The 15,590-nt window shown below is 42.3% G+C and overlaps 1 protein-coding gene across 1 annotated transcript in view; it reads left to right on the top strand.

Annotated features, from left to right (window-relative positions):
* LOC311104535 (carnitine O-palmitoyltransferase 1, liver isoform-like) overlaps nt 1-12,454 on the top strand; it is a 55,711-nt gene extending 43,257 nt beyond the window's left edge. The window contains exons 15-19 of the mRNA XM_084146398.1: nt 5,182-5,310; nt 9,219-9,374; nt 11,615-11,728; nt 11,860-11,952; nt 12,318-12,454. Coding sequence (XP_084002524.1) covers nt 5,182-5,310; nt 9,219-9,374; nt 11,615-11,728; nt 11,860-11,952; nt 12,318-12,428 — 603 coding nt within the window. The 3' untranslated portion in view covers nt 12,429-12,454. The remainder of the gene's footprint in view (nt 1-5,181; nt 5,311-9,218; nt 9,375-11,614; nt 11,729-11,859; nt 11,953-12,317) is intronic.
* Nucleotides 12,455-15,590: the final 3,136 nt, after the last annotated feature.

The following is a 15,590-nucleotide window of genomic DNA, read 5'->3' as shown; positions in this document are numbered from 1 at the left end:
TTGGATGTAGTATATCACAGTGCCATCCGTTTTGTCACCAAAGCCCCATATACTACCCACCACTGTGACCTGTACGCTCTTGTTGGCTGGTCCTCACTACATATTCGTCGCCAAACCCCACTGGCTCCAGGTCATCTATAAATCACTGCTAGGAAAATCCCTGCCTTATCTTAGCTCATTGGTCACCATAGTAGTATGCACTCCAGCATGTATATCTCACTGGTCATCCCCAAAGCCAACACCTCCTTTGGCCGCCATTCCTTCCAGTTCTCTGCTGCCAATGACTGGAACGAACTGCAAAAATCTCTGAAGCTGGAGACTCTTATCTCCCTCAATAACTTTAAGCATCAGTTGTCAGAGCACCTTACCGATCACTGCACCTGTACACAGCCCATCTGAAATTAGCCCACCCAACTACCTCATCCCCATATTGTTATTTATTTTGCTCATTTGCACCCCAGCATCTCTATTTGCACATCATCTCTTGCATATCTATCATTCCAGTGTTAATACTAATTGTGATTATTTTGCACTATAGCCTATTTATTGCCTTACCTCCATAACTTGCTACATTTGCACACACTGTATATATATTTTCTGTTGTATTTTTGACTTTATGTTTTGTTTTACCCCATATGTAACTCTGTTGTTGTTTTTATCGCACTGCTTTGCTTTATCTTGGCCAGGTCGCAGTTGTAAATGAGAACTTGTTCTCAACTGGCTTACCTGGTTAAATAAATGTGAAATAAAAATAAATAAATAAACATTCCTAGAACATAAACTCAGCAAAAAATGAAACGTCCCTTTTTCAGGACCTTGTCTTTGAAAGATAATTAGTAAAAATCCAAATAACTTCACAGATCTTCATTGTAAAGGGTTTAAACACTGTTTCCCATGCTTGTTCAATGAACCATAAACAATTAATGAACATGCACCTGTGGAACAGTCGTTAAGACACTAACAGCTTACAGACGGTAGGCAATTAAGGTCACAGTTATGAAAACTGAGGACACTAAAGAGAAAGATGCCCAGGGTCCCTGCTCATCTGTGTGAACGTGCCTTAGGCATGCTGCAAGGAGGCATGAGGACTGAAGATGTGGCCAGGGCAATAAATTGCAATGTCCGTACTGTGAGACGCCTAAGACGGCGCTACAGGGAGACAGGACGGACAGCTGATCGTCTTCGCAGTGGCAGACCACGTGTAACAAGACCTGCACAGGATCTGTACATCCGAACATCACACCTGCGGGACAGGTACAGGATGTCCACAACTGCCCAAGTTACACCAGGAACGCACAATCCCTCCATCAGTGCTCAGACTGTCCGCAATAGGCTGAGAGAGGCTGGACTGAGGGCTTGTAGGCCTGTTGTAAGGCAGGTCCTCACCAGACATCACCGGCAACAACGTTGCCTAGGGGCACAAACCCACCGTCGCTGGACCAGACAGGACTGGAAAAAGTGCTCTTTATTGACAAGTCGCAGTTTTGTCTTACCAGGGGTGATGGTCGGATTCGCGTTTATCGTCGAAGGAATGAGCGTTACACCAAGTCCTGTACTCTGGAGCGGGATCGATTTGGAGGTGGAGGGTCCGTCATGGTCTGGGTCGGTGTGTCACAGCATCATAGAACTGAGCTTGTTGTCATTGCAGGCAATCTCAACGCTGTGCATTACAGGGAAGACATCCTCCTCCCTCATGTGGTACCCTTCCTGCAGGCTCATCCTGACATGATCCTCCAGCATGACAATGCCACCAGCCATACTGCTCGTTATGTGCGTGATTTCCTGCAAGAGAGGAATGTCAGTGTTCTGCCATGGCCAGCGAAGAGCCCGGATCTCAATCCCATTGAAGCACGTCTGGGACCTGTTGGATTGGAGGGTGAGGGCTATGGCCATTCCCCGCAGAAATGTCCGGGAACTTAAAGGTGCCTTGGTGGAAGAGTGGGGTAACATCTCACAGCAAGAACTGGCAAATCTGGTGCAGTCCATGAGGAGGAGATGCTATGCAGTACTTAATGCAGCTGGAGGCCACACCAGATACTGACTGTTACTTTTGATTTTGACCCCCGCCTTTGTTCAGGGACACATTATTCAATTTCTGTTAGTCACATGTCTGTGGAACATGTTCAGTTTATGTCTCAGTTGTTGAATCTTGTTATGTTCATACAAATATTTACACATGTTAGGTTTGCTGAAAATAAATGCAGTTGACAGTGAGAGGATGTTTCTTTTTTTGCTGAGTTTATATACAACATTGAGAATACCCTCTATCCTATGGCTTGCCCTATTCATAGATTCCAAGTGACGTAACACAGCGTTGCAGCGCCATCTTTAGGACTCTGTCATCCATTGGGGTCCATTGTCTAAAACACACTGAATTAATCAACGCTAAAACAATACATCTGAAAATAATGTAGCTTTTTTAAATAATTATTTTATATTAAAACATACAATCTACTTGCAGTGAAGCCGCTCAACATTTACATTACATTCAGTAATCTAACAGACTCACATCCAAAGCGACCCACAGATGCAACCTGGGTCAACGCCCTGCTCAAGGGCACGTCGACAGATCTCCCACAAGTTGAAAAACAGCGACCTATCAGCCACCGGCCCAAGCTCGCAACCGCCAGGCCACCAGCACTCCAAGATCCCCCCCCCCCCCCCACACAGTTCCCCGAGAGCTGCCCCTCAATCATCCAAGTTTTTTCATAATAAAATGAAATAATTCCATTCTCCAACCCCAAGATATATGCATGTGTACATGCGTACAAACACCTGCGCGGCATCAGCCTCAGGCAAACATGCATTAGATGTAACAACGTTGCCCCTCAGTGTCATTCAAACTTACTTTCTGTATTTTTTTACGCCGCTGTATTTTTTTACATCCCTTTTACGCCGCTGCTACTCTGTTAAGTATTTATGCATAGTCACTTTAACTCTACCCACATGTACATATTACCTCAACTAGCCGGTGCCCCCGCACATTGACTATGCAACGGTACCCCCCTGTATATATAGCCTCCCTACTGTCACTTTATTCTATTGTATATATAGCCTCCCTACTGTCACTTTATTTTTTACTTCTGCTCTTTTTTTCTCAACACTTTTTTGTTGTTGTTTTATTCTTACTTTTTTGTTTAAAATAAATGCACTGTTGGTTAAGGGCTGTAAGTAAGCATTTCACTGTAATGTCTGCACCTGTTGTATTCGGCGCATGTGACCAATAAAATTTGATTTGATTTGATTTATTTTGTATTTTGACTGTATTTTTGACTTTTAAAATAGTTTACATTTTTTGATGAGCAAGTCTTAGTCGTACCAGTTTTTGTGCACCAATGAGCAGTATTTAAGAAGTTTGACAATGTCACGAAAGCTAGCATATTTGTCCAACATTAGCTAACTAGCGTTAGCTAAGCTAAGTTAGCTAGCTGAGCCAGCCAGTCATACTTCATGTGAAACTAAATGGATGCTGCTAACCAGCTAACCCAGTGCATCACACACAATGTTGAATTCTTCAAACAAAAGCTAGCTAGCTTCTGTTGCTAAGTTAGTATCTAGCTGACATTATTATGAGTTTTCACGAAGCAGCTGCCTGTTGCCGCGACTCAAATGAGTCAATGCAGTAGCCTCCCATGAGCTGCTGCTGTGCACAGCTGATCAAAAGTAGCAATCGCGGAGAAACATGCTGATCTACAGACTGATTTCTGATCATTTAATTTAGGGGCAGCATGTCTACAACTTTAGGGTAAATGAAACAAGCTAAGCAGGCAGTTTGTCAGAAGAGGTAGAATTAGCTTGCTTAGTAGTAGCTAGTAGCTATGTCAGTAATGTCACATTCATGTTAGCTAGCTACATCTACAGTATGTGGGAGGGATTTTCTTGCTAATTTAAGTGCTGTGAAAAGCTCGCTAGGAGCGAGATATGGAGCACAACCGAGTATTTCAATCTTGTCAAGATATCTTGGTTTTCCAGGTGCAGTTAGATGGGAGATCTTGGCGTTACTTGCCGTCTTTGTGACCACACTAGTTGCGCCAGAATGTGCGGTCCTAAAGATGGCGGACTCAACAAAATTTAACAAAATGGAACTCAAAGTGAAGTCGCTGGTCCCTATGAATATTATCTAATCTAATACAGTTTTGGATTCCCCTGGCAAATGTTCAACTCTTTGAAAGACACATTCAGAATGCAGATGTGGATATTACCCAAGAATAAAGATTTCCTCCATCACACATACTGTTTCTCAAGCACATTCAAAAATACCTGTAGCTGATTTATTTGGCCGCTTTACATTCTTATTTATCTATTTTAATTTAATCTCTGAATTCCATGCATGCTTTGTCTTGGGTAAGTAGCTACATTTGCCTTCTGAATCCTTCTCTGCCAGCTTCCTACTAATACCACTTGACATGATATCTTCCCCAGTTCTCATTTTACATTTTACATTTTAGTCATTTAGCAGACGCTCTTATCCAGAGCGACTTACAGTTAGTGAGTGCATACATTATTTTTTTATACTGGCCCCCCGTGGGAATCAAACCCACAACCCTGGCGTTGCAAACGCCATGCTCTACCAACTGAGCTACACCCCTGCCGGCCATTCCCTCCCCTACCCTGGACGACACTGGGCCAATTGTGCGCCGCCCCATGGGTCTCCCGGTCGCGGCCGGTTACGACAGAGCCTGGATTCGAACCAGGATCTCTAGTGGCACAGCTAGCACTGCGCTGCAGTGCCTTAGACCACTGCGCCACTCGGGGACTCCTATCCCCTCTCACTATTCAAATATGATGTCAAACTGTTAGGAATTTTTGGAAAGACCAGGGACTAGTTGAAGTCATGCCACTGGTGTCAGTGGCCTCTAGTAAAAGTCTCTTTAATTCCTTCTGACAAGGAAACGATAATTCCTCTCCTACTCTTACTGGTGTTTGTTTAAGAGGTTGCTAACATTACTAGACTGAATAAAATGTGTTATAATACAAGAACACTTTTAGTTATCTTGCAACTAGGAATGGAATTGGAGTAAGCTACCACATAAATTGGCTATTGCTGTATAAAAAAACGGTCATATAGTGCAGTATGCTGAGCTGTACAAAGTTTGTAATTACCGTCCATGAACAGTGAGAAGAATACTGATAATTTCAGCTAATTATACTGATAATGTTCCCTTCTCCTTTGTCTCCCAGGATCGTAAGACGTTCTGCCTCACTTACGAGGCCTCCATGACACGGCTGTTCCGAGAGGGGAGGACTGAGACTGTACGATCCTGCTCCAATGAGGGCTGTGCCTTTGTCAAAGCTGTGGAGAGCGGAGAGGTAGGTTTAATGACTGGGGTTGTTTTAACAGTGCTCGTAAGTTCTTCTAGAACCTTCCTAGTGGCTCAGTGAAAATAGGTTTCACAGGTTTTACTGTGTTATCGATGCTGAGTCGCGTTCACTTCGGAATGAATGTGTTCACACTTGATAGTGAAACGGATTTCACTCCAGTATGAATAAGGTAATTTAGGAAGAAACGGGTTTCACTCGAAGTGATTTGCATTCTTTCTTCAGACCAGGAATGACACTTTCGGCTGCAAGATTAATTGAATTCAAATTGAAATTGTGATATTGCCATGTGCAATATCCATATGTCAAGAGGTTGCAATATTAGCCTTTCTTTGACACTATGTTAATGTGTGCTCAGCGATATGACGTTGCCACGAGCAGCAATGCAGATATTGACATGAGTGCGATGCAAGACTTTTCTCTCACACAGTCACACAAAGAATTTGCATGAGGGGTGTGCTTCATGCCAGTGTTTCCTCTGCAGTCATTTAACTGTGGCACTGCACAATCATTGCAGCCAATTCCCATTTGGCAGGTTACCCCATGTTACATTTTACATTTTAGTAATTTAGCAGACACTCTTATCCAGAGCGACTTACAGTTAGTGAGTGCATACATTTTTCATACTGGCCCCCCGTGGGAATCGAACCCACAACCCTGGCGTTGCAAACGCCATGCTCTACCAACTGAGCTACACGTGGCAATAAAACCTTGCCTGGAAATGCAAGACAGATGACTATAAGCACGATTAGCAGTCATACATTCTGTAGCACTCGATTGCTCCACATTGAACGGCCCACTTCTTTCAGACAAAAAATGCAGTAGTGCTGCTGTAGTAATAACAAAATAATACAAAAATAACAGCAAATATGATCACAAGAGGGGAAAAAACTAACACAAGTTCTGGTGCTGATAGGAACATGTTCTTTCCAAACTCTAAAAGCTAGGACTACGAATACAACATTTATCAAATACTCCAAGTGCAAGATATGTCCACAGTCCACTATCTTACCTAGATATAAACAACTATGTTCTCAGAAATAAAAACTACTTCAGGCCAAACTGAGCCGCTTTGAACTTGTGGTCAAGTTCCTGGAGAATGTCAAGTTCGTGGCAGGGGTGTACTTCAAGTGTTTAAGTAACTATTGTTCACATTCACACTCAACCCAATCACTCTCACACACACACAAAAAAAAAATACAATATATTCGCATAGTGGTCCTAAGGTTACTAACAGTATAGCCTGTACGACCTACAAGGACCAGCCTAGAAACACATTTGGGCCATGGCTGCCCTAAAGACACAGGTAGTAACATCTGGACCAGGGATAAAGCACACCAACCACTGGTCCACCAGAAAAATAAGAGCCAAGCTATCAATAGGAAAATAAAAGGAAACCAAAAAGGAAACCGGAGGCATCAACTTTCACTGCATGACAAGCAGAAACATATTAAGCTTAAGGAGTCACTAGACTTTTAAAAACACAGTTCATAGATTTAGTACAAAGGTACTAAAATGTATTGTAAGTTTAACATCTGAGTAATGCATGACTTAAAAGTCACCCCTTCAAAATAAAAGCTTGTCTAAGATTACCCCAAAATATTCAGGTAAAGTCATGAGGAAAGCCAGCCAAAGCCTCGCGGGGGAAATGGACACACACGCACACACTCTTCAACCTCTATCTTGGAAATGCATATATTCAAGCATTAATACAAAAAAATATCCATGAAGTATATACGCATGTTCTCTGAAAAAAAAACAAATAATGTATGAAAACATCCCTGCTATCATGTCTCTAAATACAACACTTCTACCAATAACTTGCTTCAGTCTAACAAGAGAAGTCATTTTTCCTCTTTCTTTTGGTTACCCTAACAGATAGGCCTACATTATATTCACTGTGTTTCCACAAGTTTTTTGGGACATACATTTCATCAATAGGATGCTAATTAGTCTAAAGTTTATATTTGGGATCTGGCTAAAGATAATGTCCAGTTAGCACAGCATGTAAACTCAGCAAAAAAAGAAACGTCCCTTTTTCAGGACCCTGTCTTTCAAAGATAATTCGTAAAAATCCAAATAACTTCACAGATCTTCATTGTAAAGGGTTTAAACACTGTTTCCCATGCTTGTTCAATGAACCATAAACAATTAAAGAACATGCACCTGTGGAACGGTCTTTAAGACACTAACAGCTTACAGACGGTAGGCAATTAAGGTCACAGTTATGAAAACGTAGGACACTAAAGAGGCCTTTCTACTGACTCTGAAAAACACCAAAAGAAAGATGCCCAGGGTCTCTGCTCATCTGTGTGAACGTGCCTTAGGCATGCTGCAAGGAGGCATGAGGACTGCAGATGTGGCCAGGGCAATAAATTGCAATGTCCGTACTGTGAGACGCTTAAGAAAGCGCTACAGGGAGACCGGACGGACAGCTGATCGTCCTCGCAGCGGCAGACCACGTGTAACAACGCCTGCACATGATTGGTACATCCGAACATCACACCTGCGGGACAGGTATAGGATGGCAACAACAACTACCCGAGTTACACCAGGAACGCACAATCCCTCCATCAGTGCTCAGACTGTCTGCAATAGGCTGAGAGAGGCTGGACTAAGGGGTTGTAGGCCTGTTGTGCTCTTCACTGACGAGTCGCAGTTTTGTCTCACCAGGGGTGATGGTCGGATTCGCGTTTATCGTCGAAGGAATGAGCGTTACACCGAGGCCTGTACTCTGGAGCGGGATCGATTTGGAGGTGGAGTGTCCGTCATGGTCTGGGTCGGTGTGTCACAGCATCATCGGACTGAGCTTGTTGTCATTGCAGGCAATCTCAACGCTGTGCGTTACAGGGAAAACATCCTCCTCCCTCATGTGGTACCCATCCTGCAGGCTCATCCTGACTGACCCTCCAGCATGACAATGCCACCAGCCATACTGCTCATTCTGTGCGTGATTTCCTGCAAGAGAGGAATGTCAGTGTTCTGCCATGGCCAGCGAAGAGCCCGGATCTCAATCCCATTGAGCATGTCTGGGACCTGTTGGACCGGAGGGTGAGGGCTAGGGCCATTCCCCCCGAAATGTCTGGGAACTTGCAGGTGCCTTGGTGGAAGAGTGGGGTACCATCTCACAGCAAGAACTGGCAAATCTGGTGCAGTCCATGAGGAGGAGATATGCAGTACTTAATGCAGCTGGTGGCCACACCAGATACTGACTGTTACTTTGACCCCCCCCCCCCCCCCCCCCCCCTTTGTTCAGGGACACATTATTCCATTTCTGTTTGTCACATGTCTGTGGAACCTATTCAGTTTGTCTCAGTTGTTGAATTTTTTTATGTTCATACAAATATTTACACATGTTAAGTTTACTGGAAATAAACGCAATGAGTTCCTTTTTTTGCTGAGTTTATTAAGTCCTATTAGCTCATTTTAGAAGTGTTGTTCTCTACCTTGACACTTTTCGCATGGAGCTATCAAGTTTTCACCCAAGTGTTTGAAAATCACTAGTCATAATCTGAATTGCAATATATAGCTCCAGGTTTATGGCAGATTTGTTCATACCTGATGGATAACTGCACTTAACTCCATTATCTACACCTCACAGAGTTAAACTACTATAAATCCTTAATCGGAATATTCTCAACTAAAGAGAGAAAATAGTCTCCAACATAAATTAACATAAACACATTTAAATAATGAGGATCAACTCTATAATAATCTCCCAGCCTAGCAGAACGAGTTTCACTCCATAAATACTTACATTAACCTCTTAAGGGGGTTTCACTCTCATATTACGTTTTTATTTTATTTATTTGAGTAACCTCTTTCGCCCCACTACTATCATCAACTGTATTCATAATTAATCCTATCTCGCTTCTGACAGACAGGTTATCTTATTACAGGGGCCAGAGCACTGCAGGCGGCTGTTCCGATTGGCTGCAGAGAAGCACCAGAACCTCTACCGATTGGCCATGACAGGGTCCGGCATTGACAGGCACCTCTTCTGCCTGTACGTGGTGTCTAAATACCTGGGGGTGGAGTCACCATTCCTAACAGAGGTAGGTGCTAACATGGCTAACATGCTAGCAAGAACAGTATCCCCCTTCCCAGCACACCCCCATTTTCTGTAAACAAATCTGTTCACAAAGATGCAATTCGTTAACTTCAGTTGCGGTGCATGGGTACATTTACTGTTGAAGAAAAATACCCTTATTTATAAAGCCATAATTGGCATTTTTTGAATTTCCACACATGGGGAAATGTTTATAGCAGGTATGGTAGAAAAATTACAAGATTATGTTTAATACTATTTATGCATTGAATGGTTGTTTTATGCAATGGAATAGGGTTCTTAGAACTCTCTCGTCTGTGTGAACTCAGTTGAGCTTGGGCTTGCAATTGATTTATGATGGCTTGGTGATAAAGGTGATACAACCAACAGCCACATTCCATTCTATGATTAGTGGTGCATGTGAGGGAGATGTCTCCGGTCTGACTGAGCCTGCATTCCATAGAATGAGTTGGTGTTTGTGTACTATGGGGTACCAGGGAGGAGATGGCTCGGGTATGGATAATGATGAGAGGAACCTCGTCTTGGGGGCCAAACCCTGGTTTCCATACAAGGAGAACAATCTTCACAGCAAATGCTATCTGGCTGGGGGATATAATTTTTATCATATACCAAGCCTCACCTTTTGACCCAATCCACACATCTGCTGTTTGTCATGTAGACTAAGAGGGTGTATCTTTGCTATGAAAGATCTTTGTATTCTTTGTATGTCGGAGCTCTCGGCCCAACACTCAAGAGTGTTGGGTCGACCAGCCTCATTATTGCAGAGCACTCACTCTATTCACTTGTGTGTGTGGTGTGACCTGCTCCCTTATTAGTACATTGTGAATAAAGTAATATCCTAATTGACCTCGTCTCTCCTCATTATTGATTAGAATTTCCACGACACAGGGCCCCCAAAAAATTGGCCTATGATAAAATCATTTCATACAATTCTACATCATTTACATGACAGAAGACATTATTAGCATAATGTTTATGGCAAGAACAGCTCAAATAAGGAAAGAGGAACTACAGTCCATCATTACTTTAAGACATGAAGGTCAGTCAATACGGAACATTTCAAGAACTTTGAAAGTTTCTTCAAGTTCTGTCGCAAAATCCATCAAGCGCTATGATGAAACTGGCTCTCATGAAAACCGCCACAGGAATGGAAGACCCAGAGTTACCTCTGCTGCAGAGGATAACTTCATTAGAGTTACTAGCCTCAGAAATTGCAGCCCAAATAAATGCTTCACAGAGTTCAAGTAACAGACACATCTCAACATCAACTGTTCAGAGGAGACTGTGAATCAGGCCTTCATGGTCGAATTGCTGTAAAGAAACCACTACTAAAGGACACCAATAAGAAGAAGAGACTTGCTTGGGCCAAGAAACACGAGCAATGGACATTAGACCGGTGGAAATGTGTCTTTTGATCTGGAGTCCAAATTTGAGATTTCTGGTTCCAACCGCCGTGTCTTTGTGAGACGCGGTGTGGGTGAACGGATGATCTCCGCATGTGTAGTTCCCACCGTAAAGCATGGAGGAGGAGGTGTTATGGTATGGGGGTGCTTTGTTGGTGACACTGTCAGTGATTTATTTAGAAACTTAACCAGCATGGCTACCACAGCATTCTGCAGCGATACGCCATCCTATCTGGTTTGGGCTTAGTGGGACTATCATTTGTGTTTCAAAAGGACAATGACCCAACACACCTCCAGGCTGTGTAAGGGCTATTTTACCAAGAAGGAGAGTGATGGAGTGCTGCATCAGATGACCTGGCCTCCACAATCCCCCGACCTCAACCAAATTAAGATGGTTTGGGATGAGTCGGACCGCAGAGTGAAGGAAAAGCAGCCAACAAGTGCTCAGCATATGTAGAAACTCCTTCAAGACTGTTGGAAAAGCATTCCAGGTGAAGCTGGTTGAGAGAATGCCAAGAGTGTGCAAAGCTGTCATCAAGGCAAAGGGTGGCTATTTGAAGAATCTCAAATATAACATGTATTTTGATATGTTTTTTTTACTTTTTGGGTTACTACATGATTCCATATGTGTTATATCATAGTTTTGATGACTTTTATTCTTCATGGTAGAAAATAGTAAAAATAAAGAAAAACCCTTGAATGAATAGGTGTGTCCAAACCTTTGACGGATAGTGTATAGTTTATATATATTTATATATATCAGTAATACAGAGGTGTAGTGTTGAGTTGTCTAACTGATCCTTCCATGTGTCTGTCCATCTAGGTGTTGTCGGAGCCCTGGCGTCTCTCCACCAGTCAGACTCCGGTTCAGCAGTTGGAGCTGTTTGACATGAAGAACCACCCAGACTTTATATCCCTGGGGGGAGGCTTCGGCCCTGTGAGTAAACACATAACTCAACTCAGGCACACACACACCTCTACCCAGACTTCAACTACCTGGGGGAGGCTTTGGGCCTGTGAGTACACACATCCTTTTGCTACTTTTCCCACTTCTTACCTCTGTTCCAGGTGGCAGACGATGGCTATGGAGTGTCGTACATTATCGTAGGAGAGGACATGATCAACTACCATGTATCCTGCAAGCACTCCTTCTCTGAGACGGTTAGTGTGTATTATACACTCGCATGTATTGGTGACAGATGTTATCGTGCATACAGCAAATGGAAACGTTGACAAGCGGTACATTTTGTCTCTCTTTACACGGACACAAATCATGCATGGCCAGCTGAACATTATGAATGTGCCCTTATAAAGACCCCCCCCACACCCCCTCATCTCCCTTTCTCCATCTATCTCCCTCCTTTCCTCCCTTCTATCTGTACAAGTCTTTAACCCCCCCCCCCCTCCCATATAAATCAAGTCCAATCAAAATCTCTCTCTCTTCCTCTTCCTCTCTCTCCATCTTTTTAACTATCCATTTTAAAAAAACAAGTCAAATCATTGTATCTCCTGTTTCTCTCTCTCAGGACTCACACCGGTTCGGGGCCCAGATCAGTCGGGCTCTACTGGACCTCCTCTCTGTGCTTACCCCAGCTAAGACTGAGAACCCACAGGCCCCGGACAAGAAACAGCAGTGAATAGGAAAACCTGCAAAATCGGCAGTGTATCAAATACTTGTTCTCCCAACTGTACATATATATATATATATATATATATATATATATATATACACATACATACACACACACACACACATATATACAGTGGGGAGAACAAGTATTTGATACACTGCCGATTTTGCAGGTTTTCCTACTTACAAAGCATGTAGAGGTCTGTAATTTTTATCATAGGTACACTTCAACTGTGAGAGACGGAATCTAAAACAAAAATCCAGAAAATCACATTGTATGATTTTTAAGTAATTAATTTGCATTTTATTGCATGACATAAGTATTTGATACATCAGAAAAGCAGAACTTAATATTTGGTACAGAAACCTTTGTTTGCAATTACAGAGATCATACGTTTCCTGTAGGTCTTGACCAGGTTTGCGCACACTGCAGCAGGGATTTTGGCCCACTCCTCCATACAGACCTCCTCCAGATCCTTCAGGTTTCGTGGCTGTCGCTGGGCAATATGGACTTTCAGCTCCCTCCAAAGATTTTCTATTGGGTTCAGGTCTGGAGACTGGCTAGGCCACTCCAGGACCTTGAGATGCTTCTTACGGAGCCACTCCTTAGTTGCCCTGGATGTATGTTTCGGGTCGTTGTCATGCTGGAAGACCCAGCCACGACCCATCTTCAATGCTCTTACTGAGGGAAGGAGGTTGTTGGCCAAGATCTCGCGATACATGGCCCCATCCATCCTCCCCTCAATACGGTGCAGTCGTCCTGTCCCCTTTGCAGAAAAGCATCCCCAAAGAATGATGTTTCCACCTCCATGCTTCACGGTTGGGATGGTGTTCTTGGGGTTGTACTCATCCTTCTTCTTCCTCCAAACACGGCGAGTGGAGTTTAGACCAAAAAGCTCTATTTTTGTCTCATCAGACCACATGACCTTCTCCCATTCCTCCTCTGGATCATCCAGATGGTCATTGGCAAACTTCAGACGGGCCTGGACATGCGCTGGCTTGAGCAGGGGGACCTTGCGTGCGCTGCAGGATTTTAATCCATGACGGCGTAGTGTGTTACTAATGGTTTTCTTTGAGACTGTCGTCCCAGCTCTCTTCAGGTCATTGACCAGGTCCTGCCATGTAGTTCTGGGCTGATCCCTCACGTTCCTCATGATCATTGATGCCCCATGAGGTGAGATCTTGCATGGAGCCTCAGACCGAGGGTGATTGACCGTCATCTTGAACTTCTTCCATTTTCTAATAATTGCGCCAACAGTTGTTGCCTTCTCACCAAGCTGCTTGCCTATTGTCCTGTAGCCCATCCCAGCCTTGTACAGGTCTACAATTTTATCCCTGATGTCCTTACACAGCTTTCTGGTCTTGGCCATTGTGGAGAGGTTGGAGTCTGTTTGATTGAGTGTGTGGACAGGTGTCTTTTATACAGGTAACGAGTTCAAACAGGTGCAGTTAATAAAGGTAATGAGTGGAGAACAAGAGGGCTTCTTAAAGAAAAACTAACAGGTCTGTGAGAGCCGGAATTCTTACTGGTTGGTAGGTGATCAAATACTTATGTCATGCAATAAAATGCAAATTAATTATTTAAAAATCATACAATGTGATTTTCTGGATTTTTGTTTTAGATTCCGTCTCTCACAGTTGAAGTGTACCTATGATAAAAATTACAGACTTCTACATGCTTTGTAAGTAGGAAAACCTGCAAATTCGGCAGTGTATCAAATACTTGTTCTCCCCACTGTATATACATACATGCATATATACATACATTCATACACACACATATCCTTTTTAAAATTATATTTCCCTTCATTACTTTCCAACCCCACCACCCCTTCCCCAATTGAAGTAAACTAGTGAACAACAATGCGTAGGCCTCTACTTCCAGCCCATACATACTATATACATTTTATGGACACAGTCAAATTCTACAATAATTATATTTTGTTTGTTTTTACTCCTGAACTTCCTCCGATCATTTTCATGATGTCCATCTGGTTTTCTTCTTTATGCCATATTTTTCTAACTGTGCTCTTTCACAAAAGCTCTCAACCTATAACCTATATACTTTCTATTCTCATTGTTTCTACACATCGTCAATTGAAAATAAACATTTTTGCTAAAAGTATTATTATATTATTGATCGATTGACTATGACTTTTCAGATCACCCAGTAGTGCTATCTGCAGGGTTAGCTCCAGGTAAATATTGCAATCCTTTAGCCATTCCTGGACCTGTGTCTAAAAACAAGCTTCAAATGGACAGTACCAAAACAAATGATCTAATGATTCTGTCTCTTCGCAGCAAAATCTGCAGAGCTGGGAAGATTGTATCCCCCATATAAATAACATTCTATTGGTAGCAAGAATTTTATATAATAATTTTAATTGAACAATTCTAAGCATATTAATTGTTAACTATTAATATTAAACAAATCAGGCAAATACATGTATTCCCCAAATTCCCCTCTTTTGAGACTTCTAAAGTCTCAACAAAATCTAGGAATTTTTAAAACCCACCAGTGAAAACATAATGTCATACAAAGGTCAGTTGACTTTGCACTTGCATTATATTTCTCAAACAGTAAGATTCAAAAGTTTCTACTCGAAATAAACAATATAAGTGTATCCTAACACACAAAAAATAATGCAGCTTTGTTTTAACCATAATATCTATTTAAGGCAGTTATCTTGCGATTGTATAAGCAATAACAGGGCATGCTGAGAATAGTGTCAACAGCTTTAGTTCACAGAAATCTTTACCCATGTCACAAGTAGTATAACAATGATGAAAAGGTTCAATATCTAATACATTAATTGCAGTGTCAACATCTTTAGTGATTAACATACTAATAACTTACTCAAATCAATAATTCAGTTTACAAATCATAATCAAAACCAAATTAATTATCCAAACCTGATTTAGAATGACAATTCTTAGTGATTCATTGGTCCTATCACTCAAAGTTAAATCCCTCAACTTAGCACACATCGACACTGGCGGAATGTACATTTATATTAACATACAGTATAATTATCCATAATTCTAGTATTAACTTCCTCATCAGGAGAATAACCACAGATCAGTATCTCAATGTATTCGTAGTCTAAATTACTATACATTTAGCAGTGTGTAGACCTCCTCAATCAACCTGATACCCCAAATAATGAAT

This window comes from Coregonus lavaretus (assembly GCF_964263955.1).
Source record: "Coregonus lavaretus genome assembly, chromosome: 28".
Taxonomy (NCBI): domain Eukaryota; kingdom Metazoa; phylum Chordata; class Actinopteri; order Salmoniformes; family Salmonidae; genus Coregonus; species Coregonus lavaretus.
The sequence above is the reverse complement of the archived record's forward strand: the minus strand, read 5'-3'. Positions and strand labels throughout refer to the sequence as shown.